The sequence below is a fragment of the Nerophis ophidion genome, linkage group LG11, assembly GCF_033978795.1.
Source record: "Nerophis ophidion isolate RoL-2023_Sa linkage group LG11, RoL_Noph_v1.0, whole genome shotgun sequence".
Lineage (NCBI taxonomy): Eukaryota > Metazoa > Chordata > Actinopteri > Syngnathiformes > Syngnathidae > Nerophis > Nerophis ophidion.
Genome location: NC_084621.1, coordinates 30,838,652 through 30,864,344, shown reverse-complemented (window position 1 = coordinate 30,864,344; position 25,693 = coordinate 30,838,652). Strand labels below are relative to the sequence as shown.

Here is a 25,693-nt window from a genome sequence, read left to right as displayed (position 1 = left end):
GGGTGCCGGATTTGGACAAAAGACCTCTGCACTCTACTTCCGCAGACTTCACTAGCATATTCATGGCCAGTGCAAACAGGGACACAGAGATTGTACAGCCTGTGATGATGCCTTTCTCCAGACGATGCCAATCTGATGTTGAAGTGCCAGAGGACACCCTCAGACTAAAGTTGTTGTAATAGTCGAGAATGAGATTGCTAATCTTCTCTGGAACATGGTATCTGCTCAGAGACAAATCCACCAACTTGTGTGGAATTTACCCATAAGCATTGGCGAGGTCCAGCCACAGTACTGTCAAATCGCCTCTGTTCTCTCGCGCCTCACGGATCAGCTGTGTTACCACACCAGTGTGTTCGATGCACCCTGGAACTCCTGGGACTCCTCCCTTCTGCACCGAGGTGTCAATATAGGTGTTCTTCAGGAGAGGCGATTGGAAACGATCTTGAAGAAAGTCTTGCACTCAACACTGAGGAGGGAGATTGTCCTGAACTGCTCGATGTTCCTAGCGTTTTCCTCCTTGGGAATCCATACTCCCTCTGCGTACGTCCACTGCTGAGGTACTTTCCCTCTTTTCCAGATCACTCGGAAGATCTTCCAAAGACGCTCCAACAGGCGGGGACACTGTTTGAAGACCTTGTACGGAACTCCACTTGGGCCTGGTGCTGATGCTGTTCTGGCAGATTTGATTACCTCTTTAACTTCTTTCAAGGTTGGTTCACTGGTGTCAAACAGGGTGCAGGGTTCTGGTGGGCATATGAGGGCTGCACAGTGGCCGAGGTCTTGCTCTATCATGCCGTCGCTGTAGGTGTTCTTGATGTGGAGGTTGATTTCCTCCTCGGGACATGAGAGTTGACCACTGCGTTTTTCTCCCAGCAGCTTCTTTGTGAATCCAAATGGATTTGCAATGAAGGCACTGCGCTTGCGGGCCCTTTCCTTGCCTCTCTTCCTGTGCCACTCAGCATGTCGCAGGGTGAGTAGTTTATCCCTTACCACACCCCTCAGTTCTGCCAAGGCTGCCTTCTCATTGACGCTTGCCTTCCTGTACTGGCTCCTGAGTACTCTCAGTTCTTGTCTGAGTTGGGAAATCTTGGTTTCTCGTCGGTTTGGAATTGGTGCTGCAGTTGTAGTCTTGGTAGCGCGTTGTTTCTTGATGCCAAACCTGTCTGATGCAATGCTAATTATGAACATGCTCATTGTCTTGAGCCTCTGGTCCACATTACCCTTGGCTGTTGCTTCCAGGGCTGTATTAACATCTTCATCAAACTGTTTCCACTCTGACTCCTTGTTGGCAGTGGGCCACAATATCCGACGATGCTCTGACGGTCTGCTTTGGGGATGCGCCGGTGGTGCTTGGAGGTTCTGGGCACTGTGGGTAGTGTCCGGGCCTGGATCCTCCTCCGTCTCATCAGGTGCCGTACAGGGTACTGGCACTGTGCGTTGCACCACGGGTTTCCTTAGGCAGCCCATCTTGGTCTGATGTATCTTTAGACCAGTCGGGTTTTTGCAGACCTTGCCAGATTTGCAGACTGCACTCGTAGTCAATTTTTCATTCGCAGGGGTCGTTACCAGAAAATCTGTCCATTCGGAGCGCTCATTCTCCCCCCCTCTCGGGCGCCCCTGGGGGTATATCTCTCATATAAATATATACAGGGGGTATATCTCTCATATAAATATATACAGTATATATATATACATACACATACGTACAGATATATATGTGAATGTATATATATATATATATATGTGTATATATACAGTATATATGTATACGAGTATATATATATGTATATATACATGTATATACAGTATATATGTATATGTGTATAAACAGTATATATACCTATATCCATCCATCCATCTATTTTCTACCGCTTATTTCCTTTTGGGGTCACGGGGGGCGCTGGTGCCTATCTCAGCTCCAATCGTGCGGAAGGCGGCGTACACCCTGGACAAGTCGCCACCTCATCGCAGGGCCAACACAGATAAACAGACAACATTCACACTCACATTCACACACAAGGGCCAATTTAGTGTTGCCAATCAACCTATCCTCAGGTACATGTCTTTGGATATATATATATATATATATATATATATATATATATATATATATATATATATATATATATATATATATATATATATATATATATATATATATGTTTGTATATATGTATATATATGTACGTATATGTATGTGCGGTCATAAATAGTGTGATTAATCTTGATGCATTTATGATATTGCGATTACAGCAAATTTATGTATATATACATACTCCGGCTTCCTCCCACTTCCAAAGACATGCACCTGGGGATAGGTTGATTGACAACACTAAAAATTGGCCTTAGTGTGTGAATGTGAGTGTGAATGTTGTCTGTCTATCTGTGTTGGCCCTGCGATGAGTTAGCGACTTGTCCAGGGTGTACCCGCCTTCCGCCCGATTGTAGCTGAGATAGGCGCCAGGGCCCTATCAACCGATACCGATATATATTATGCCAATTTTGTTGTAATGCCCCGCTGGATGCATTACACAATGTAACAAGGTTTTCGAAAATAAATCAACTCAAGTTACGGAAAAAATGCCAACATGGCACTGCCATATCTATTATTGAAATCACAAAGTGCATTATTGTTTTAACATGCCTCTAAACAGCAGCTTGGAATTTGGGACACGCTCTCCCTGAGAGAGACTATGAGGAGGTTGAGGTGGGCAGGGTTGAAGTGGGGGGGTAGAATATAGGGGGGGTGTATGTTCTGTTGTGTTTATGTTGTGTTACGATGCGGATGTTCTCCCTAAATTTGTTTGTCATTCTCGTTTGGTGTGGGTTCACAGTGTGGCGCATATTTGTAACAGTGTTTACGTTGTTTATACAGCCACCCTCAGTGTGACATGTATGGCTGTTGATCAAGCATGCCTTATATTAACGTACAGTATGTGTGAAAAGCTGTAGTTATTATGTGACTGAGCTGGCACGCAAAGGCAGTGCTTTTATGGTTTATTGGTACCTCTCCCTAAGTCCTTATACACAGCGGCGTTTTAAAAGTCATTAATTGTACTTTTAGAAACCGATACTGATAATTTCCGATATTACGTTATAAAGCATTTATCGGCCGATAATATCGGCATTCCGATAATATCAGGCATCCTTACTGAACATGATAAACTATAGTCTACTAGGAGCTACCAGCTACACAACAGCAAAGCACATAATATCACACAACCTAGACATAAGTAATAAGTGTCCTTAATTAATCAATATTGCAGTCCAAAACATCACATTTATCATTATTAACGAGTGTCAAATAATTATAATAATAATAATAACAATGGATTTGATTTATATCGCGCTTTTCTATTGTTAGATACTCAAAGCGCTCACAATTACAGTTGCATATTACGTACACATACAAAGTATTTGAGGCAGAATTGTATTCGAAAGTATCCAGTAACAAACATGTCCGCATCGATTAACTTAACGCGGCATGAGCTTAACTTAATGAATACTTGTGGCCACTAGGTGTTGCCAATAACCAATTACCACTCCTCTTCAACTGAAAGACAGCACAAGTCCATTCCAAATGCTGAAAATTGAATAGGTTTGTGTTTTTCACACCTACCATTGATCTCTGCGTGACTGATTTCACTTGAATAAACCTTTTCTAACCTTCCACACTACAGGTAATGAAAGTATGTACGCTTCCTTCCGATACTGTATCGATTGAAAAATTGGATCAAAATCGGTATCAGATTCGATGCGAAAAAGTTTTTTGGCAATTAACAGTTGCGTCATCTAACAGTATACAACAAACATGGTCGACACACATTTTCCCCACTAAATAGATCCTATTTTGTTAAGTTAGGTTAGCTGGACACTTTATTTATCTTGAAGGGCAAAAACGTTGAATACGAAATGCAGCAATTGGATGTTTTTACCTTGAAGTTGTTCAATGAGGGTCATTGCCATCCTGGAACCCTGAGCGTCAAACACCACCTGACCCTAAAACCACAAGGTGAAGAACAAAGCCAAGTTTGGATCTAGACTACCTGTGGATCCCGTTCTGCTTTGAGACTTACCGAAACCCCCTCGAAGGAGCTGGTGTTGAGAGCCCGGTAGATCTCAGACGTGATGTCGTGGTTGTTGTAGTTGAAGTCCTCCAGTCGCCGACCTTTTGCCTTGAGCGGCGCCACCGTCTTATTGAGGGCCAGCGCCAGGGCCCAGACTGCGTCGTAGGCCAAAGGGGCCTCCTGGAAGCCGCCCGTCTCTTCAGGATTCATTCCTCCCAGACGAGACATCAAGGCAGCCAGAAACTCTTGTGATGTCTGATTGAGGGGCGAGAGACAGAATAAAACGGAACTGAGAGGAGACTTTTCCGAGATAAGAGCAGATTCTGGTGAGACGACGTTTAAGACGAAGGCGGAGAGGAGTGAGAAACTTTTCAGTAGTCCAGCTTAAATAAAGCTGTGAATTTTGGGCAAAAAATTTATTTATTTAAATATAACAAAAATATAATCATTAAAATATATACTAACTAAACAAAATAAATTGATTTATGTATGATTTAATTTGTGAAATATAATCTGAAATAATTTTACTGAAATTATTTACTTATTTCTTATGTGATATTTATTGGAATTCAAATATAATCATATTGATTATATTGAATTTTTTGTGAACTGTCATAACATTTGTTTAAAAAGCGTGTATCAGTAAATAAATTACAATAAATCCATGATCTCCCATTCTATAAATACAAATATAAAATAGAATAATACAATCTCAAGGTTTATTGAAATTATTTCATATTTTATGTGACAATTTAACTATTGAAACATTTTGTAATTTTCCATGTATCTATTTGTATTTTTCATTGGGCATGAAATAAATAAATGCATCATTAAACAACTACATCTGAAAACAGGCTTCATGCAACTATTTTAGACGATATTTCACAATTAAATTAATCAATCATAAATTTATGGATACATTGATAATTAGTCTCTCATTTTATTTACCTAATTTGTACTTTGATAACACAAATACAATATATTGCAGGGGTGTCCACAGGGCGGCACTTATTGCAGCTCGTTATTTATTAGCACTTGTCTTATTCAGAAAATGTAATCATTTTGTTATATATCAGGTGTTCTTCACATTTTTGACCTCAGGGCCCAAGTTTTCTACTAGGGCCTTGGGGCCCACTCAAATATTAACACTGAATTTGTTCTCTTACACTCGATTTTAATCGTATTAAATAATTATATCTGACATACAGTCTGGCCAATTTCCCAGGATACACCTTGTCAAATGAAATGAAAAATGTATTGTTCACAAAGGTAATTATCAAGGCTTATTAAAATAAATACTAATCAAATACACTACAAAAAAGGGACTCATAAAAACTGATGAAAAATACATTTACACAATGTTAAAACAAAGTGTCACTTAATGATAAATATGTTTCTTAATAAACCGTCAATTAAATTAAAGTGCAAAGTAAAATACAGCTTTACCACGTTAGCCGTATTGTTTGCGCTTATTTGGGAAATTTCTCTTTGAAACTGAACTCAACCACTATTTGGGAAACTTCTCTTTGAAACTGAACTCAACCAAAATTTGAAACGTGAGCTTCTCTTCTTCTAGCTCCGGACTTTTTATTTTTATTTGATGTTGTAATTACTGCCACAAGTGGTGGAAAAGTGTATTACAAATGAATACGGTTGCTCCCATACAAACCACAGCTGAGAAACAGATATTTTTTGGCGGCCCTCTAAGGAACAATAGGGCCTATGGTTAAGAAACACTGGTATATATGATAAACTCATAACTAGGGATGTATTTTCTAGTACCGGTTCCTAATTAAGTCGGTCCATGAGCTTCTGGAGTAACGATACTGCTATGTTTTGTTCCAGCTGACCGACACATTAAAATCAGCTTTGAATAATGACAAATACGAACGCAAAACCACACAAAAATTTGAAACACCACAATATTCGCTCCTCGAAAGTTCTTCAGTCACGCACATTGTGTCAGTTTGAAGTGAACGCACTTTACTCACAAGTCACGACCGCGTTTTATCAATCGTCCTCAGAGCCAGCCATTATTTCACAGGCTAGGAATAATCCACTCATGAAAAATTTAGGTAATATAATCATCTATGAAGTTGCTTTGAAGCCAGATAGCATCTGCTGTAACTGACAGGTCGCTGTTGCGCTCTGACGTCACTCCATTGTGCCGCGTTTGCAGGTCATTAAAAGACATCTTGCTTAAATGTATTTCAGTTTGTTCTGTTTCTTGACAACAAACTGGACGATTGAGCATTACACTCGCTCACTGAGTCTTTTTATTTGTATAACACACACTACACACAAACATACATCGGTATGGCTTCCGGTCCGTCACTCAAATACGTCTGTGTACATCTTAAACACATAATTCCTATTGTTACAAATTGGACACCCGCATAACATGTTAATTGACTGTATTGAGATATATATGATATATATGATATATTTGATACGATTTAATGTGAGTGTGTGTTGTCTGTCTATCTGTGTTGGCCCTGCGATGAGGTGGTGATTTGTCCAAGGTGTACCCTGCCTTTTGCCCGAATGCAGCCGGGATGGGCTCCAGCATCCCCCGCGACCCCGAGAGGGACAAGCGGTGGATTTGATATGATATCAATCAATCAATCAATGTTTACTTATATAGCCCTAAATCACTAGTGTCTCAAAGGGCTGCACAAACCACAACACGAACCACTACGACATCCTTGGTAGGCCCACATAAGGGCAAGGAAAACTCCCACCCAGTGGGACGTCGGTGACAATGATGACCCAATGGGACGTCGGTGACAATGATGACTATGATCATACATTTATCATGTAAAAGGTCTGTGTTTTGCACATGCATGCCATACATACATATTATTTCCAGCTGAATGTAATTGTAATGAATAGAAAAACAGTGAAGGATCTGTGTCGTCCTAACAAGAAGATGACATAACTGCATTTCACCTTGCACTGCACACCTTGCATAGTTGGCTTCTTTAGGACTTAAAAATACAGGTCTGCCCTGACATGTCCTGTACAGCAGTGGTCCCCAACCACCGGGCCGCGGATCGATTGGTTCGGGGCCGCAAAATAATTTTTGTATTATTTTTTTATTATTTTTTAATAATAATAAAAAAAATAATAATAATAAAAGAATATATATTTTTTATTAAAACAACAAAAAACACAAGGTACGCTTACAATTAGTGCACCAACCCACAAAAAAACTCCCTTTTTATTGACAGAAACCTCCCTTTTTCATGACAAAGGAAGAAAATAATAAATAAATAAAATAAAATAACCCCCCCCCCCTGACGGCAGATTATTGCGAGCAATCATCAAGATGTCCCAGAGGATTCCCTGAGGCCCACGCACGTCCAATTCAGCGCTGACAAGTCCAATTCATTAAAATTCCACCTCGGCATTTAAATGGCGATGTGCAATCGCACATCCTACGGTGCCTGGCACGCTGGCTGTCTTTGGCCGCCCCAGCCCGGAGATATATGCCAATTTCAAACTTGGAATTTGAATTTGAAATAGACTGATAAATATGCAGGCGTCTCCGTCGTATCTGGGACATTACACGTCCACGCCGACAGGTGTGCTTTTTTTAATTCAAACAACAGCCGCTGATAATGGGGGCAGGGGGAAGGGCGAGTAAACAAGAAGAGAAAAAATCAGGAAAGGTCAAAAGGAGAGATGCTTTAAGAGGATTAAACAGCGTGAATGCGGATATGAGGCAGGAAGTGGCGCTGAGATGCTAAATTGCTGACCCAAAACAAAAATGAAGGAACCCCCCTTCTACTTTGAGAGGCAAAATCTTCCTTCTGTTGCAGATTTAGCAATATTCTTGATAAACAGCGCATTAACGCCGGAATATTTATCTCGGTAAACACCCAAGGCGCCAACAGTAACAGTTTATACACGACAAAGAATGACTTGAATAAATGAAAGACTTGCCAGCACACAGCTAAACTGTTGCCTACAGTGCAAAAAACCAGATGCTTATAATCCACGTTAGGTTGTTTTTTTTTACAAAACAAAACAGCATCTCAAGCTAGTTTAGCTAGCATTAGATTCGCACACAGACGCTTGGCCAATGGCTCTGTTCAGCTACTAACAGAAGGAAAAAAAAAAATTAAGCCTTTTTATTGGCGCTAGTTAGTTATTGGGTTTCGAGGATTAAATTATAACTATTTGCGAAGGATAGAGCAAATACTGAAGAAGCCACATAAGGACAACACACATGGCTCACGGACTCCAGCGTAAAGTATACACTTGCTCTTTTGTAATATTGTGACTGATTTTAATTGCCAATAATGCTTCTATATAAAAAAAATGACAGACTGAATGACTGAGCACTACAGTTGTCCTGATACCAATATTTTGGTACCGCTATCAAAATGTACTTCAATACTTCTTCAATACTTTTCTAAATGAAGGGGACCACAAAAAATGTCATCATTAGGTTTATTTTACAAAAAAAATTGTATGATACATTATGTATCATACTTTTATGTATTATACATGTTTCCTATTGCAATCAAATAACAAGTCTGTCTTCAAATAAGATAGTGAACATACTAGACAACTTCTCTTTTAGTAGTAAGTAAGCACACGAAGGTTCCTAATTTAGCTGCTGACGTATGCATTAACATTGAGTAATTTCTCATTCTACCCATTTTGTCAAAATTATGAGGGACAAGCGGTAGAAAAGTAATTATTATTTCTGCTAGGTCATTTACTGTTAATATCTGGTTATTTTTTTTGTTTTAACATGTTAAAATGTAAGAAGCGCTTATTTGCTTGTTGTTTGATACTTTATATAAGTTTTGGGTCGTACCACGAATTTGGGTATCGATCCGTTGCAGGGTCATACATTGGTCATATTTAAAGTCTTCATGTATCCAGTGAAATATTTCCTGAGTTTATAAACATAATGAAAATGTAAAAAGGGAAAAAAGACTATGTTGTGATAAAAAATGTTGATGTAATCATTGTTGTAACGACTAGATACGGCTCTAATATCATTACAATCGATACCTGTGTAGGCCCACTGTTTTGTTTATATTCAGGAGCGCTAGCTTGTTGTTAGCTGTTAGCTATTGTATCCTCCTACGGTGTGTAGTGAAGCATGTTTAGCCATTTTTCGACCTGCTGGGAGGATTTTTGAAAGAAATGTAGTTTATTTGTCACCATGGATGGGAGGACTAGTGATTTAGAAGTAGCTAAAACACTACAGAGAGACGTTAGCTGCTAGCTAGCTATCAGCTGGCTATGTTTTAAATCCCCACTTGCAGAGCAGCGCTTCAGTGTTTATAACTCCAACTTTATCATTGGGTTTAAAGCCAAAATACGTTCATTCTCACTGATGCTCACATACAGTGAATAACTAATATTTTCTGCAGCACTTTTGCGGTTTTCACGTCGTGACTGAGGCAGAACATTTCCAGACAATAAGCCGCTACTTTTTTCCTACACTATCGCTACGCTCATCAAACGATGTGGCTAACTCATAGATTTTTTTTTTTTGCTAATTGCCACAATGTTTTGTGTTTAATAATTTTCATTAAACCCAGGCAGAGGACTGGAATGGCGCTTTATTGTTTGCGCCATGGCGCCATCTTTTGGGAGCGTCGCTCACTACGGGTGCTGCGAATTGAAAATATTCTTCCTGTTTTGCCTCAAACCGTAAGTAAAACTGTCAATAGCATTTCTGCTCGAAAGGATTCTCCATTCATCACTCCAAGCAACCCTGTTTCCATATGAGTTGGGAAATTGTGAAGATGTAAATATAAACGGAGTACAATGATTTGCAAATCATTTTCAACCCATATTAAGTTGAATATGCTACAAAAACAACATATTTGATGTTCAAACTGATAAACATTTTTTTTTTTGCAAATAATCATTAACTTTAGAATTTGATGCCAGCAACACGTGACAAAGAAGTTGGGAAAGGTGGCAATAAATACTGACAAAGTTGAGGAATGCTCATCAAACACTTATTTGGAACATCCCACAGGTGTGCAGGCCAATTGGGAATAGGTGGGTGCCATGATTGGGTATAAAAGCAGCTTCCATGAAATGCTAAATAATTCACAAACAAGGATGGGGCGAGGGTCACCAATTTGTAAGCAAATTGTCGAACAGTTTAAGAACAACATTTCTCAACGAGCTATTGCAAATAATTTAGGGATTTTACTATCTACGGTCCGTAAAATCAGGTTCAGAGAATCTTGAGAAATCACTGCACGTAAGTGATGATATTACAGACCTTTGACCCCTCAGGCGGTACTGCATCAAAAACCGACATCAGTGTGTAAAGGATATCACCAGATGGGCTCAGGAAAACTTCATAAAATGACTGTCAGTAACTACAGTCGGCTGCTACATCTGTAAGTGCAAGTTAAAACTCTGCTATGCAAAGCAAAACCAATTTAAGAACAACACCAAGGAACACCGCCGGCTTGGGTGGGCCCGAGCTAATATAAGACGGACCGATGCAAGGTGGAAAAGTGTTCTGTGGTCTGACAAGTCCAAATTTCAAATTATATTTGGGAACTGTGGACAGGGTGTCCTCCGGAACAAAGAGGAAAATAACCATCCGGATTGTTATAGCGCAAAGTTCAAAAGCCAGCATCTGTGATGGTATGGGGGTGTATTAGTGCCCAAGGCATGGGTAACTTACACATCTGTGAAGGCACCATTAATGCTGAATAGTCCATACAGGTTTTGGAGCAACATATGTTGTCATCCAAGCAACGTTATCATGGACGCCCCTGCTTATTTCAGCAAGACAATGCCAAGGCACGTGTTCCAACAGCGTGGTTTCAAAGTAAAAGAGTGCGGGTACTTTTCTGGCCCGCCTGCAGTCCAGACCTGTCTCCCATCGAAAATGTGTGGCGCAATATGAAGCGTGAAATATGACACCGTAGACCCCGGACTGTTGAACGACTGAAGCTTGTAAGTTTCACAATTCGACTAAGACAATTCTTACTAACTAACTTACTGTGGGATGTCTGTAGGAGTCTTTTCATGCATATTTGTACGTGCTGTCGCATTAGCTAATATGCTAACACGTCTACGAGTGTCTGTTAGTGTTATTGACGTACAATGGCATTCATTTTGTGTTGTTTGTTTTACAAATTCCTCAGTAAACTCACCAAAACGTCACTGTGGAGTTATTGAGTCCGTGTGGCTGATTGGTGAACGAGCTTCCGCATGTAATGGGTCCATGACAACGACTTCTGTTTTGTCTGATCAACCCTTTTACTGCCGTTTTACAGGCACAGTTTGGAAAAAATGAAGGTAAGTAAATAAACATTTACAAAATATTTCTGGGTAAGTAGAATTTCACAATGTATATATCTGTGACTTATAGTACAGTATGGTGCGGCTAATATCTGTAAAATACTGTTTTCTTTGAAAATTTAGTGGGTGCGCTTTATAGTCCGTAAAAGGGAAAGGGCTTACTGGAAAACCTTATATGCCCATTGTTTTGAAAGTGGTGTTTTAATCTGAATAATCACAGTGTTGCTGTGGGCTCATTTTCATTCATCACGATTCAATATCATTCATTTTCAACCTGCATTAATAGCCTTACATTTTCTCAGATTTTCTAAACAAACATTTATCCACATTAATGTGGACCTGTTACTTATTTTGTGTTATTATTAATGTGCTATATTAAGATGAAAGTGCTGCGGTGAAAAGACAACTCCTTTCTGCAGAGTGTGCATAACACCTGATTTGATTATTTATCGACTCGGCGGACCTAATAGGGGACGATGTCAACTGTGCTCACGGAGCGTGATGACTCTCATAAATGTCACGACCTCCTGACAAGTCATTAAAACCGATGCCGGAGGTCATGAAAATTCCTACCTGTGATTAATTTTACAAGAAACCATCCAATTAAATCTGAGATACTACTCTGCGGAAGCTGCAGTAGCTTGGGGATGGCCTGGCGACAACGCTAATAACAGCATGGCCCGTCTTTGGGCTAGATGGAGACATTAGTATAAGCTACAGGTGTTCAACTTCAGTATAATTAAAAAAACATATAACCAGCCTGTCTGCATGATTTTAGTATTTCCTATAATGTTACTTTAAAATACTGACATTATGAAAGTGCTGCAGACCTTTACGTTTACAGTTCAGAATCCTAACAAATGTCCAATTGATTTATTTCACGACCTATTTATCAAAATATTTTACGACACCTTTAATATATTTCATGACACTATTGCTTTGAAAAGCAGAAAGAAAATGTAACATGAAACAATCACATAGTGTGCAGGATCAGAAACCTGAGTGGCCATTCACCAACCATCCGATGCCCCAGCCATCTGGGCCATCAAGGGCTGCAAAGTACTCATCGGTAAACAAAAGTGTTTGAAAATGAGTCTTCATGTATTCCTGAGCCCACTGCAACCGTTTCTGCTTGTGAGCTTGTGAGCATTGTTTATCATGAATTGATTAACGTGGACCCCGACTTAAACAAGTTGAAAAACTTATTCGGTTGTTACCATTTAGTGGTCAATTGTACGGAATATGTACTGAACTGTGCAATCTACTAATAAAAGGGGTGGCCGAATATTAGCTTTAAGCACACTTGCAAACTTCTTGCGCATCCTACATCTTAAGGTTTATGGGACTCCAGAGGCACCAGCAGCTTCAAATACCTATTTGCTGCTTTGCAATGGCCTTTTGGCAGCTTCTCTCCCATGAAGTTGTCTTTTTCTTTTGCCTTTATCTGTACAATATCGCCTGACCTCTGAATTAGCAACATATTTCTTTACAGTTCGATGATCACACATAAGTTTTTTGGGAATAGCCAAAGTATTCATACTCTGAGCAATTTAGTGTACCATCTTAAGCTTTTCAACAGCAGAGAGATTGTTTTTTCTTCCCCATATCGCTTGAACCCCGTGGCCTGCTTAATCTTAATAAAATCACTTTTAAGCAGTTTTCCTTTGTGGGCTCACCTCGGGGTATTTATCACAAGTGTCTGGAATTGATGTCAAAAATCTACAGAGCCTTGAGACTCAATACCATCCATGAGTTTAATGGAAAAACAGAAAAATTAATGTTTTTGACTCCTAAAACCAATTTTCATAATAATTTGGAACACAGTTGTAAACTGGTCGTGAAATAAAAAAAACAACAACATAAAATGCTGTTTATAAAAAGCCCATGCAATAAATATATTGGTGATTAAATAAATAAAAATCTCTCAAATAAATCAAATGTGCATCCACGAAATAAATAAAATAGTTTATGTACATACAAACCCCGTTTCCATATGAGTTGGGAAATTGCGTTAGAAGTAAATATAAACGCAATACAATGATTTGCAAATAATTTTCAACCCATATTCAGTTGAATATGCTACAAAGACAACATATTTAAAGTTCTAACTAATAAATATTTTTTTTCTGCAAATAATCAGTAACTTTAGAATTTCATGCCAGCAACATGTGACAAACTCCTCTCTGAGCTGCCACCTTATCGTGGTAGAGGAGTTTGCGTGTCCCAATGATCCTAGGAGCTATGTTGTCCGGGGGCTTTATGCCCCCTGGTAGGGTCTCCCAAGGCAAACAGGTTCTAGGTGAGGGATCAGACAAAGAGCAGCTCGAAGACCTCTATGAAAAAGACAAAACATGGACCCAGATTTCCCTCGCCCAGACGCGGGTCACCGGGGCTCCCCTCTGGAGCCAGGCCCGGAGGTGGGGCACGATGGCGAGTGCCTGGTGGGCGGGTCTGTTCCCATGGGGCCCGGCCGGGCACAGCCCAAAGAGGCAACGTGGGTCACCCCTCCAATGGGCTCACCACCCATAGAGGTCGGGTGCAATGTGAGCTGGGCGGCAGCCGAAGGCAGGGCACTTGGCGGTCCGATCCTCGGCTACAAAAACTAGCTCTTGGGACGTGGAAAGTCACCTCACTGGGGGGGGGGAAAGAGCCTGAGCTAGTGCGTGAAGTAAAGAAGTTCCGCAAGGGCTCTGGAACCACTTCTCTCGAGAGGGACTGGACCCTCTTCCACTCTGGCGTTGCCGACAGTGAGAGGCGACGGGCTGGGGTTACAATTCTGGTTGCCCCCCCGGCTTAAAGCCTGCACGTTGGAGTTCAATCCAGTGGACGAAAGGGTAGCCTCCCTCCGCCTCCGGGTGGGGGGGACGGGTCCTGACTGTTGTTTGTGCTTACGCACCAAACAGCAGTTCAGAGTACCCACCCTTTTTGGGTACACTCGAGGGAGTACTGGAAAGTGTCCCCCCGGGTGATTCCCTTGTCCTACTGGGGGACTTCAACGCTCATGTTGGCAACAACAGTGAAACCTGGAGAGGCGTGATTGGGAAGAATGGCCGCCCGGATTTGAACCCGAGTGGTGTTTTGTTATTGGACTTTTGTGCTCGCCACAATTTGTCCATTACAAACACCATGTACAAACATAAGGGTGTCCATATGTGCACTTGGCACCAGGACACCCTAGGCCGCAGTTCCATGATCGACTTTGTAGTTGTGTAATCGGATTTGCGGCCTTATGTTTTGGACACTCGGGTGAAAAGAGGGGCGGAGATTTCTACCGATCACCACCTGGTGGTGAGTTGGCTGCGATGGTGGGGAAGGATGCCGGACCGACCTGGCAGGCCCAAACGCATTGTGAGGGTCTGCTGGGAACGTCTGGCAGAGTCTCCTGTCAGAGAAAGTTTCAATTCCCACCTCCGGAAGAACTTTGAACATGTCACGAGGGAGGTGCTGGACACTGAGTCCGAGTGGACCATGTTCCGCACTTCCACTGTCGAGGCGGCTGATCAGAGCTGTGGCCGCAAGGTAGTTGGTGCCTGTCGGGGCGGCAATCCTAAAACCCCTTGGTGGACACCAGCGGTGAGGGATGCCATCAAGCTGAAGAAGGAGTCCTATCGGGTCCTTGGCTCATAGGACCCCGGAGGCAGTGGACAGGTACCGACAGGCCAAGCGGTGTGCGGCTTCAGCGGTCGCTGAGGCAAAAACTCGGACATGGGAGGAGTTCGGGGAAGCCATGGAAAACGACTTCCGGACGGCTTCGAAGTGATTCTGGACCACCGTCCGCCGCCTCAGGAAGGGGAAGCAGTGCACTATCAACACCGTGTATGGTGCGGATGGTGTTCTGCTGACCTCAACAGCAGATGTTGTGGATAGGTGGAAGAAATACTTTGAAGACCTCCTCAATCCCACCAATACGTCTTCCTATGGGGAAGCAGTGCCTGTGGAATCTGTGGTGGACTCTCCTATTTCTGGGGCTGAGGTCGCTGAGGTAGTTAAAAAGCTCCTTGGTGGCAAGGCCCCGGGGGTGGATGATATCCGCCCGGAGTTCCTAAAGGCTCTGGATGCTGTGGGGCTGTCTTGGTTGACAAGACTCTGCAGCATCGCGTGGACATCGGGGGCGGTACCTCTGGATTGGCAGACCGGGGTTGTGGTTCCTCTCTTTAAGAGGGGGGACCGGAGGGTGTGTTCCAACTATCGTGGGATCACACCTTCCCGGTAAGGTTTATTCAGGTGTACTGGAGAGGAGGCTACGCCGGATAGTCGAACCTCGGATTCAGGAGGAGCAGTGTGGTTTTCGTCGTGGTCGTGGAACAGCTCTATACTCTCGGCAGGGTTCTTGAGGGTGCATGGGAGTTTGCCCAACCAGTCTACATGTGCTTTGTGGACTTGGAGAAGGCATTCGACCGTGTCCCTCGGGAAGTCCTGTGGGGAGTGCTCAGAGAGTATGGGGTATCGGACCGTCTTATTGTGGCGGTCCGCTCCCTGTACGATCAGTACCAGAGCTTGGTCCGCATTGCCGGCAGTAAGTCAAACACATTTCCAGTGAGGGTTGGACTCCGCCAAGGCTGTCCTTTGTCACCGATTCTGTTCATAACTTTTATGGACAGAATTTCTAGGCGCAGTCAAGGCGTTGAGGGGTTCCGGTTTGGTGGCCGCAGGATTAGGTCTCTGCTTTTTGCAGATGATGTGGTCCTGATGGCTTCATCTGACCGGGATCTTCAGCTCTCACTGGATTGGTTTGCAGCCGAGTGTGAAGCGACCGGAATGAGAATCAGCACCTCCAAGTCCGAGTCTATGGTTCTCGCCCGGAAAAGGGTGGAGTGCCATCTCCGGGTTGGGGAGGAGACCCTGCCCCAAGTGGAGGAGTTCAAGTACCTAGGAGTCTTGTTCACGAGTGAGGGAAGAGTGGATCGTGAGATCGACAGACGGATCGGTGCGGCGTCTTCAGTAATGCGGATGTTGTACCGATCCGTTGTGGTGAAGAAGGAGCTGAGCCGGTCGATCTACGTTCCCATCCTCACCTATGGTCATGAGCTTTGGGTCATGACCGAAAGGATAAGATCACGGGTACAAGCAGCTGAAATGAGTTTCCTCCGCCGTGTGGCGGGGCTCTCCCTTAGAGATAGGGTGAGAAGCTCTGCCATCCGGGAGGAACTCAAAGTAAAGCCGCTGCTCCTCCACATCGAGAGGAGCCAGATGAGGTGGTTCGGGCATCTGGTCAGGATGCCACCCGAACGCATGCCTAGGGAGGTGTTTAGGGCACGTCCAACCGGTAAGAGGCCACGGGGAAGACCCAGGACACGTGGGGAAGACTATGTCTCCCGGCTGGCCTGGGAACGCCTCGGGATCCCCCAGGAAGAGCTAGACGAAGTGGCTGGAGAAAGGGAAGTCTGGGTTTCCCCGCTTAGGCTGTTGCCCCCGCGACCTGACCTCGGATAAGCGGAAGAAGATGGATGGATGGAACATGTGACAAAGAAGTTGGGAAAGGTGGCAATAAATACTGATAAAGTTGAGGAATGCTCATCAAACACTTATTTGGAACATCCCACAGGTGTGCAGGCTAATTAAGAACAGGTGGGTGCCATGATTGGGTAAAAAACAGCTTCCCAAAAAAATGCTCAGTCTTTCACAAGAAAGGATGGGGCGAGGTACACCCCTTTGTCCACAAATGCGTGAGCAAATAGTCAAACAGTTTAAGAACAACGTTTCTCAAAGTGCAATTGCAAGAAATGTAGGGATTTATACATCTACGGTCCATAATATCATCAAAAGGTTCAGAAAATCTGGAGAAATCACTCCACGTAAGCGGCATGGCCGGAAACCAACATTGAATGACCGTGACCTTCGATCCCTCAGGAGGCACAGTATCAAAAACAGAAATCAATCTCTAAAGGATATCATCACATGGGCTCAGGTACACTTCAGAAAAACACTGTCACTAAATTAAGTTTGTCGCTACTTCTGTATGTGCAAGTTAAAGCTCTATTATGCAAAACGAAAGCCATTTATCAACAACATCCAGAAACGCAGCCGGCTTCTCTGGGCCCGAGATCATCTAGGATGGACTGATGCAAAGTGGAAAAGTGTTCTGTGGTGTAAGGAGTCCACATTTCAAATTGTTTTTGGAAATATTTGACATCGTATCATCCGGACCAAAAGGGAAGCGAACCATCCAGACTGTTATCAACGCAAAGTTCAAAAGCCAGCATCTGTGATGGTATGGGGGTGAATTACTGCCCAAGGCATGGGTAACTTACACATCTGTGAAGGCACTATTAATGCTGAAAGGTACATACAGGTTTTGGAACAACATATGATGCCATCTAAGCGCCGTCTTTTTCATGGACACCCCTGCTTATTTCAGCAAGACAATACCAAGCCACATTCAGCAAGTGTTACAACAGTGTGGCTTCATAAAAAAAGAGTGCGGGGACTTTCCTGGCCCACCTGCAGTCCAGACCTCTCTCCCATCGAAAATGTGTGGCGCATTATGAAGCGCGAAATACAATTAGTTTCCTCAGTTCCCAAACGTTTATTGAGTGTTAATAAAATAAAAGGTGATGTAACAGAGTGGTGAACATGCCCTTTCCCAACTACTTTAGCACATGTTGCAGCCATGAAATTCTAAGTTAATTCTTATTTGCAAAAAAAAATAAAGTTTATGAGTTTGAACATCAAATATCTTGTCTTTGTAGTGCATTCAATTGAATATTGGTTGAAAAGGATTTGCAAATCATTGTATTCCGTTTATATTTACAAACCCCGTTTCCATATGAGTTGGGAAATTGTGTTAGATGTAAATATGGGCCAAAGTAGTTTGGAAAGGGCATGTTCATCACTGTGTTACATCACCTTTTCTTTTAACAACACTCAATAAACGTTTGGTAATTGAGGAAACTAATTGTTGAAGCTTTGAAAGTGGACTTCTTTCCCATTCTTGTTTTATGTAGAGCTTCAGTCTTTCAACAGTCCGGGGTCTCCGCTGTCGTATTTTACGCTTCATAATGCGCCACACATTTCCCATGGGGGAAAGGTCTGGACTGCAGGCGGGCCAGGAAAGTACCCGCACTCTTTTACTACGAAACCACGCTGTTGTAACACGTGGCTTGGCATTGTCTCGCTGAAATAAGCAGGGGCGTCCATGATAGCATTGCTTGGATGACAACATGTGTTGCTCCAAAACCTGTATGGACCATTCAACATTAATGGTGCCTTCACAGATATGTACGTTACCCATGCCTTGGGCAAAAATACAACCCCATACCATCACACATGCTGGCTTTTGAACTTTGCGCCTATAAAAATCTGGATGGTTATTTTCCTATTTCTTCCGGAGGACACTACGTCCACAGTTTCCAAATATAAATTGAATGTGGACTCTTCAGACCACAGAACAATTTTCCACTTTGCATCAGTCCATTTTAGATGAGCTCAGGCTCAGCAAAGTCAACGGCGTTTCTTGGTGTTGTTGATAAATGGGTTTTGCTTTGCATAGCAGAGTTTTAACTTGCATTTACAGATGTAGCAACCAACTGTAGTTACTGACAGTGGTTTTATGAATTGTTCCTGAGCCCATGTGATGATATCCTTTACACACTGATGTCGGTTTTTGATGCAGTACCGCCTGACGGATCAAAGGTACGTAGTATCATCGCTTACGTGCAGTGATATCTCCAGATTCTCTGAACCTTTTGATGATTTTACGGACCGTAAATGGTAAAATCCCTAAATTCCTTGCAATAGCTCGTTAAGAAATGTTGTTCTGAAACTGTTCGACAATTTGCTTACAAATTGCTGACCCTCGCCCCATCCTTGTTTGTGAATTACTTAGCATTCCATGGAAGCTGCTTTTATACCCAATCATGGCACCTACCTGTTCCCAATTAGCCTGCACACCTGTGGGATGTTCCAAATAAGTGTTTGATGAGCATTCCTCAACTTTATCAGTATTTATTGCCACCTTTCCCAAGTTCTTTGTCACGTTGTTACTGGCATCAAATTTTAAAGTTAATGATTATTTGCAAAAAAAAAAAAAAATGTTAGTTTGAACATCAAATATGTTGTCTTTGTAGCATATTCAATTAAATATGGGTTGAAAATGATTTGCCAATCATTGTATTCTGTTTATATTTACATCTAATACAATTTCCCAACTCATATGGAAACGGGGTTTGTACATTTAACACAATTTCCCAACTCATATGGAAACGGGGTTTGTATATGTGACGTTACTTTATACAAACGTAAAACAATACATTAAAGGCATTCGATCCTGGGCTCGGTATCTTTCTATGTGGGGTTTGCATGTTCTCTCCAGGACTGCGTGGGTTCCCGACTTAAACAAGTTTGGACCCCGACTTAAACAAGTTGAAAAACTTATTCGGGTGTTACCATTTAGTGGTCAATTGTACTGAATATGTACTGAACTGTGCAATCTACTAATAAAAGTTTCAATCAATCAATCAACCCTCCGGGTACTCCGGCTTCCTCCCACCTCCAAAGATATGCACCTAGGGATAGGTTGATCGGCAACACTAAATTGGCCCTAGTGTGTGAATGCTGTCTGTCTATCTGTGTTGGCCCTGCGATGAGGTGGTGACGTGTCCAGGGTGTACTTTGCCTTCCACCCGTGTGCAGCCCAGATAGGCTCTACCACCCCTGCGACCCCATAGGGGACAAGCGGTTGAAAATGGATGGATGGACAATACATTGATTTACTGCGACAAAAACTAAACAGAAGTGCTAATAACGGATATTATAGAAGCGGATATCATTGTTCACATCCAGAGCCGCTATCTATGAAACTAACTCAGGGGTGGTCAGCATGCTCCGACTTTCCGATTCGGAAATCCGACTTTGGGGGGCATTCCATTTGAAATTCCGACTTCCCAGTACAAATGGAACGCACTTTAAGGTCATGGGTGTGCTGCAGCCTCTCCCAGCTGACTTAATGGAGATGCAGGCACACCCTGTCCAATCGCAGAAACACGTCGACAAATCACCAAAAAAGTATCGTTGAGTCATTACCCACCATGTTAGAGACACCTCTGACGGTCTCGGGGTTGAGCATGACAATCTCCGTGGTCACATGACCCTCCACGGCCTCCGTCATGTTCTCCACTGTGCAGTTGATGGCCGGGTCCTTGATCTTGAACCAGTTGTCGGCGTACCAGCCGATGAGGAACCACACGTACTTCTTTCCATAGAGCTTCTCTTTGAACACCTGCGGCATAAATGGGCATGAGTCGCAGGTCATTACACTACTAATTGCCAGTCTGGTTGGGCCTATTGGGATGAATTGAGCAGAAGAACTGGCACTAACTTCGCAAAACACCTTCCTGGCTTCTGTCTCGTAGAACAGCCCCACAATGATCCTGGCATCCTGTCGCTGGACCACACGGGACGACGACATGAAAATATGGCTTGTTTAGATCAACAGATACAGGCAAAGAAAACGCAGGGGTAGCTCATGTTGATGCGCTGGTTGAAATCTGAAACTTCCAGACGCTGAGGAGTAGCTAATTAATCCTATGCATTAATTTCTGCCAAACGAGCTGCCTGCTAATGATATGTGCAGCTGTGAAGGGGTGAGTTGCTGACAGCTGAGGTGAATTTTTAATCAAAGCACCTTGAGGTTTTTGACAGCCACAGCCGGGTCGGTGAGGAAGCTCGTTCGGACGCTGATTTCGATGCCAGCCTCCTTGACTCTCTGCTCCAGGTCATCCAGAGTCTGAGGGGAGGAAGAGGAGAGCTGGCCTTAGATTGGCACGTCTAAGGGGAAAAACACAATTCTACTGGAAGCAGGAGAGGCTGAAGTGTGTAGGAGACACACAAAGGCAGCGTGAGGACGTACGTACACAACACAGGCAGCGATCTTTACACAAGGAACACGGCTGCAAAGAGCTGGATCATTAACCTCAATTAGGGGAGCCGACATTAAGTGGCTCCATATCGATTGTCTAGTCGAGGAGAGACGCATTGCGTGGTCGATGTTCTTCACGACCAATATTGCACCGAATATGTTGAAAAGACATCCGATAATCACCAGGAGCGATTGCTTGAAAGAGCAATGTGGAAACAAACACCCAGATCAAGACAGCAGCTAATTAAAACAATCCTTCCTTAACCAAAACACATCAATGTGAGGACATGGAGGAAGTGATTAAAAAATAAGCGACAGATTGGGAATACGTGGGTATTTTCTTCATTCAAGGTCTTGAATGTCCTTTTAAACACAGCAATGAGTACAACAATATCTTTGTCAAGGCACAATACCAAAGTACAGGGGTGTACAAACTACGGCCTCAATCTAGCACGCGGGACTAGGGTTGGGGGATATGGTTGAAAACTGTATCACAATATACGTTTTTTATATTGGTCGATATTGATAATTATTGAAATTTGTTGGCATATGAAAATATGGAACAGGAGAAACATATAATAAATGTAACCTTCTGATTAAAATCCCCTCAGCTATCATGCCAGAAACTAAATGAAATATCAATACAAGCATGGAAAACAATCAATGTAAACAAAATTTGAAAATTACAATAAACACTAAACAATCTTTAAGGTAAAAAATTATAAAATAAGGAATATGTAAGAAATGCCTAATAAAGTGTAACAAAATAGTGCAAAGTGTGAAAATGTAAACTTAGAGCAACCTGAAAAGAACAAGTCTTTGCAGGTTTAGTGCCACAAAGTAATATTATGCAGGAATTATACTTAAAATATTATTCGATCAAATTATTATTTTAAAGTAGAACAGTTTTTATATTTAGCTATTGGCTTTAGTTATACAGTCCTGCACTTTAGTTCCTACCTGTTTCCGTACATCCGAATAGGGAACAAACGTTTGTCAATAAACTTCTCCATCAATGTTGATAAGAAAAAACTGCCATACTATGGAAGTGACTTCTCCTTTTTTATCCACTATTTCTTCGCACTCTGCACAACTCATTTCCATTTATTTCACTCTGCACAGAAAATTGACAACCAAAAGTAATGGTTGATATTGTTACACGATTGGCTGTTTAGCGAGTCCCTCGCATTTGATGACAATTTCCTGTTTGGCTAGCTTACCAGACCGCGAGTTCCTTTGTTTTTGCAACAAACCAAACTTTATTCTTTCCGTTTTTTTCAGACCAAAAAAAATATGTATTTATCGAACGTTTTAATGAACGGATTTTATATTGATAGGATTACATACGTATCACAATATATATTGATATTGTTTTAATTGGTCCAGCCCTACGCAGGGCGTCTCAAATGTTTCTTTAACAAGTTTATCAACAGCAGAAATGTGTACAGAGAGAGTATGGACAACTCAGTTTTAGAGTTGGTCCCAAACATGGCGCCCTATAGTCACGTGACGGGCTATTGACTAATCAGAAAGAGTATGGCCAGACAATCTCTTCAATGATTGGTGAAAAGCCCCTCACGTGACTACAGAGCGCCATGTTTGGGACCAACTTTGAAACAAAGTTGTCCATACTCTCTCTATACGCAGCACACATATTGCCACCCATGGGCCATTGTGAGTGTTGCAGCCATGATTCGGCAGCTGTGTTCTTCTTTTTGTTACAGTGCATTGTTTCTGGGTCACGGGGCAAAGCCACCTGATACTCATTTCCTCTTGCACTTTCCAGTCCCCTCACTCGGCGCCAGTAGATTCCTGATGGTTCACCCTTCCACTCATGTTCATCTCCTCTGCTTTGGCTCCACTCACACTTCTCGTTTTCCCTGGTTCAGCCCCGTAGTGTTAACTGTTACTTCTCCACACGTTTTGTGTGCATCTTTAGTTATTTTCCCTCACTCCTTTTTGAGTGTTTTTTTTGTTATTATTCTTATTATATCTCCTCTATGTTGAGGTTCATCTCTGGGTAAGCCCATCGTGACAGTTGCTTGTCAATAACCAAGGGCCTGATTTACTAAAATCCAAATATCTTGCACTAAACTGTGTGCGCACACAATAAAATAACATGTAAAATTAGTGGGCGCGTTGCGTGAGATGCAAGTGCAATTATAAAGTGGTGCAGACCACCTTTTTAAATGAGGATTTTGTGTGTACTATACGGGGTATCACCATAGAGACACTGATTTACTGCACATTCATGTTATCATGCCCACACCTGTGGCGTTTAAACATGCAGGAGACATCTACCACATTTTATGGGAATCTTAGAAGCAGTCCTGTAACGCATCTACTTTGACATCACTTCTTTTTTTTTACCACCAAAAGTTCAATCATTGGAGAGAGGCTGCACTTATTCCGTTGAAGACGCAAAAACATGCATAATTCAAAATATTTTTTCATATAAGAAATATTTTAGTAATAATATATTATATGTGAAAAAAACCATAACACGATTAAAAATGTAAAATAAATTACACCAAAACGCATCAATTTAATTTGTTTTAATCAGTTCAGGTCCTCGAGCAGCTATAAAATTATAAAATTATGTTGCTGAATAGAATGTTGACAGACACGCAGGACGGAGGACTCTAGTTTATCTTTGCAGCGCAAGCACTTATGCTGCAGCTATGTGTGTAACTGTCAGTTTGGACGTCCTTCTGACACGTGCTAAATAAAAAGTCAAATAGTGCTCGCAAAACGGTGAGGAGTGTTGATAATTTACATTGCGCGTCCTAAATCCTATTTGCATCTTCTAATCCCAATATTTTGTGTGTTTTGACTATCAGCATATATTTTGCATATTAATGAAACAGAGACACAAAATGGATTGCAGTCCATATTTTGCTCACTTAACAGATGAAATTCCCTTTGCAGTAGATCAGCTCTGGGCGCGCTACAGCTTAGTACATGACAACCTTTAGTAAAGTGTATTATATTACAGGTCTGAGAGTATAGCATCCTCTTATACGTAACAATTTAGACAGACTTTCCCACACATGGTACAAATAATTAAATACATACACGTCAACTTAACGCACAAGTGCCACACAATGTCAACTGCCCACTGAACTATGTGGTTATTACAAAAAAAATACAAGCACCATACCCAATTTAAAATGCTACTACAAAACACTTTCTCTCCACACTTCCCCATGTTTGCGTAAATGCAAATTTATGTCATATGTTTCAATGGGGACTGACCGAGGTGAACACTTCGGTGGTCTGCTGGATGGTGGCGATGCGAGTCCACTTCCACTTCTGGAATAGCTGCACCCTGGTGGGGTTGTGCAGTGTGGCTGACGGGTGCGTGCGGAAGAAGGTGGGGAAGCGCTGGCGGTTGGACAAAGCCGGTGAGCTGGAGCCATACGAGAGCTGGGGAGAACAGGTATGAGGAAACAGTCTTTGTTATGGCAAAATTAGCAATCTGAACTAAACTGAACCACAATTTCAGTGTATGTGTTAGTATGTCCTCTTCCCTGCATTTGCCTGGGTTTTGTCAAAAATAAGACAATTTTATGGCCCTTACACATTCCTATGGCTAAGTGGAAAGAGCTCTACTCGGTTGTTTTTACAACGCAACCCCCACCTTCTCCAAGTATGAGACAAAGAGTGCTGTGATATTCGAAGGTTACTCATTTGTATTGTATGTCTTTTGGTCGAAGGTGACTTTCCAAATGGATTTCTTTTAATAATTGATATTGTGTTAATTGTCTTTCCCAATGCTTAACCAAAAATATTCCTGTCCACAATCAGATCGAGTTTGTTGCTGTTTTGCTCCAACCCCTCCACCTTTAATTCTCAAAAGGAATAAAGATCTGAAAGATTTCTATAGCCCCGTTTAGACTGCACAAAAAATCTGATTGCTTTGCCCTCAAGTGAAAAAGATCATATTTTTTTATGCGAGTCTGAACGCTCCAAAGTGCCCCAAATCTGATCTTTTGGAATCAAATTCAGGCCACATCAGGAGGTATCCCAAACACAATTGGAATCTGCTCTTTTCAATGAGACTTTTTCATCAGCTTTGGGCGAGCTACGTCATTCGTGTGTGCGTTTTTTTTTCCAAAGGCTGAATTTTCAGTGCATCACTATAGTCGATAATGAGCAAATAGTAGGTAATATACGAATATTTATTTTGATTCTCAAGAAATAGCAATTGTTGAAAGACCGGAATTGACGCTCTGGCGCGTTTGCTTACATTTCACATACATTGCGTAAGTTATTTCTGTAAGTGATTTGAAAAACAAAGCTAAAGTAGATCCATGCTGATGGTTGTGTTCCCTCAACTTAACAGCCATAAAAAGATTAGAACCCCTACCAACATATTACACGACATAAATTATATCCATACATTATATCACTTTAATTTATTTTCATGAAAGAACATTTTTTTTCACTGCATTTAATTCATTTTTTGTAG

The 25,693-nt window shown here is 42.0% G+C and overlaps 1 protein-coding gene across 2 annotated transcripts in view; it reads right to left on the bottom strand.

Annotated features, from left to right (window-relative positions):
* LOC133561904 (gamma-aminobutyric acid type B receptor subunit 1-like) overlaps positions 1–25,693 on the bottom strand; it is a 126,481-nt gene that overhangs the window by 58,508 nt on the left and 42,280 nt on the right. For both annotated transcript variants that reach the window (XM_061915553.1, XM_061915554.1), the window contains exons 3-8: positions 24,478–24,648; positions 20,989–21,090; positions 20,683–20,748; positions 20,392–20,583; positions 4,077–4,322; positions 3,936–3,999 (exon numbers count right to left, since the gene is read on the bottom strand). In XM_061915553.1, coding sequence (XP_061771537.1) covers positions 3,936–3,999; positions 4,077–4,322; positions 20,392–20,583; positions 20,683–20,748; positions 20,989–21,090; positions 24,478–24,648 — 841 coding nt within the window. The remainder of the gene's footprint in view (positions 1–3,935; positions 4,000–4,076; positions 4,323–20,391; positions 20,584–20,682; positions 20,749–20,988; positions 21,091–24,477; positions 24,649–25,693) is intronic.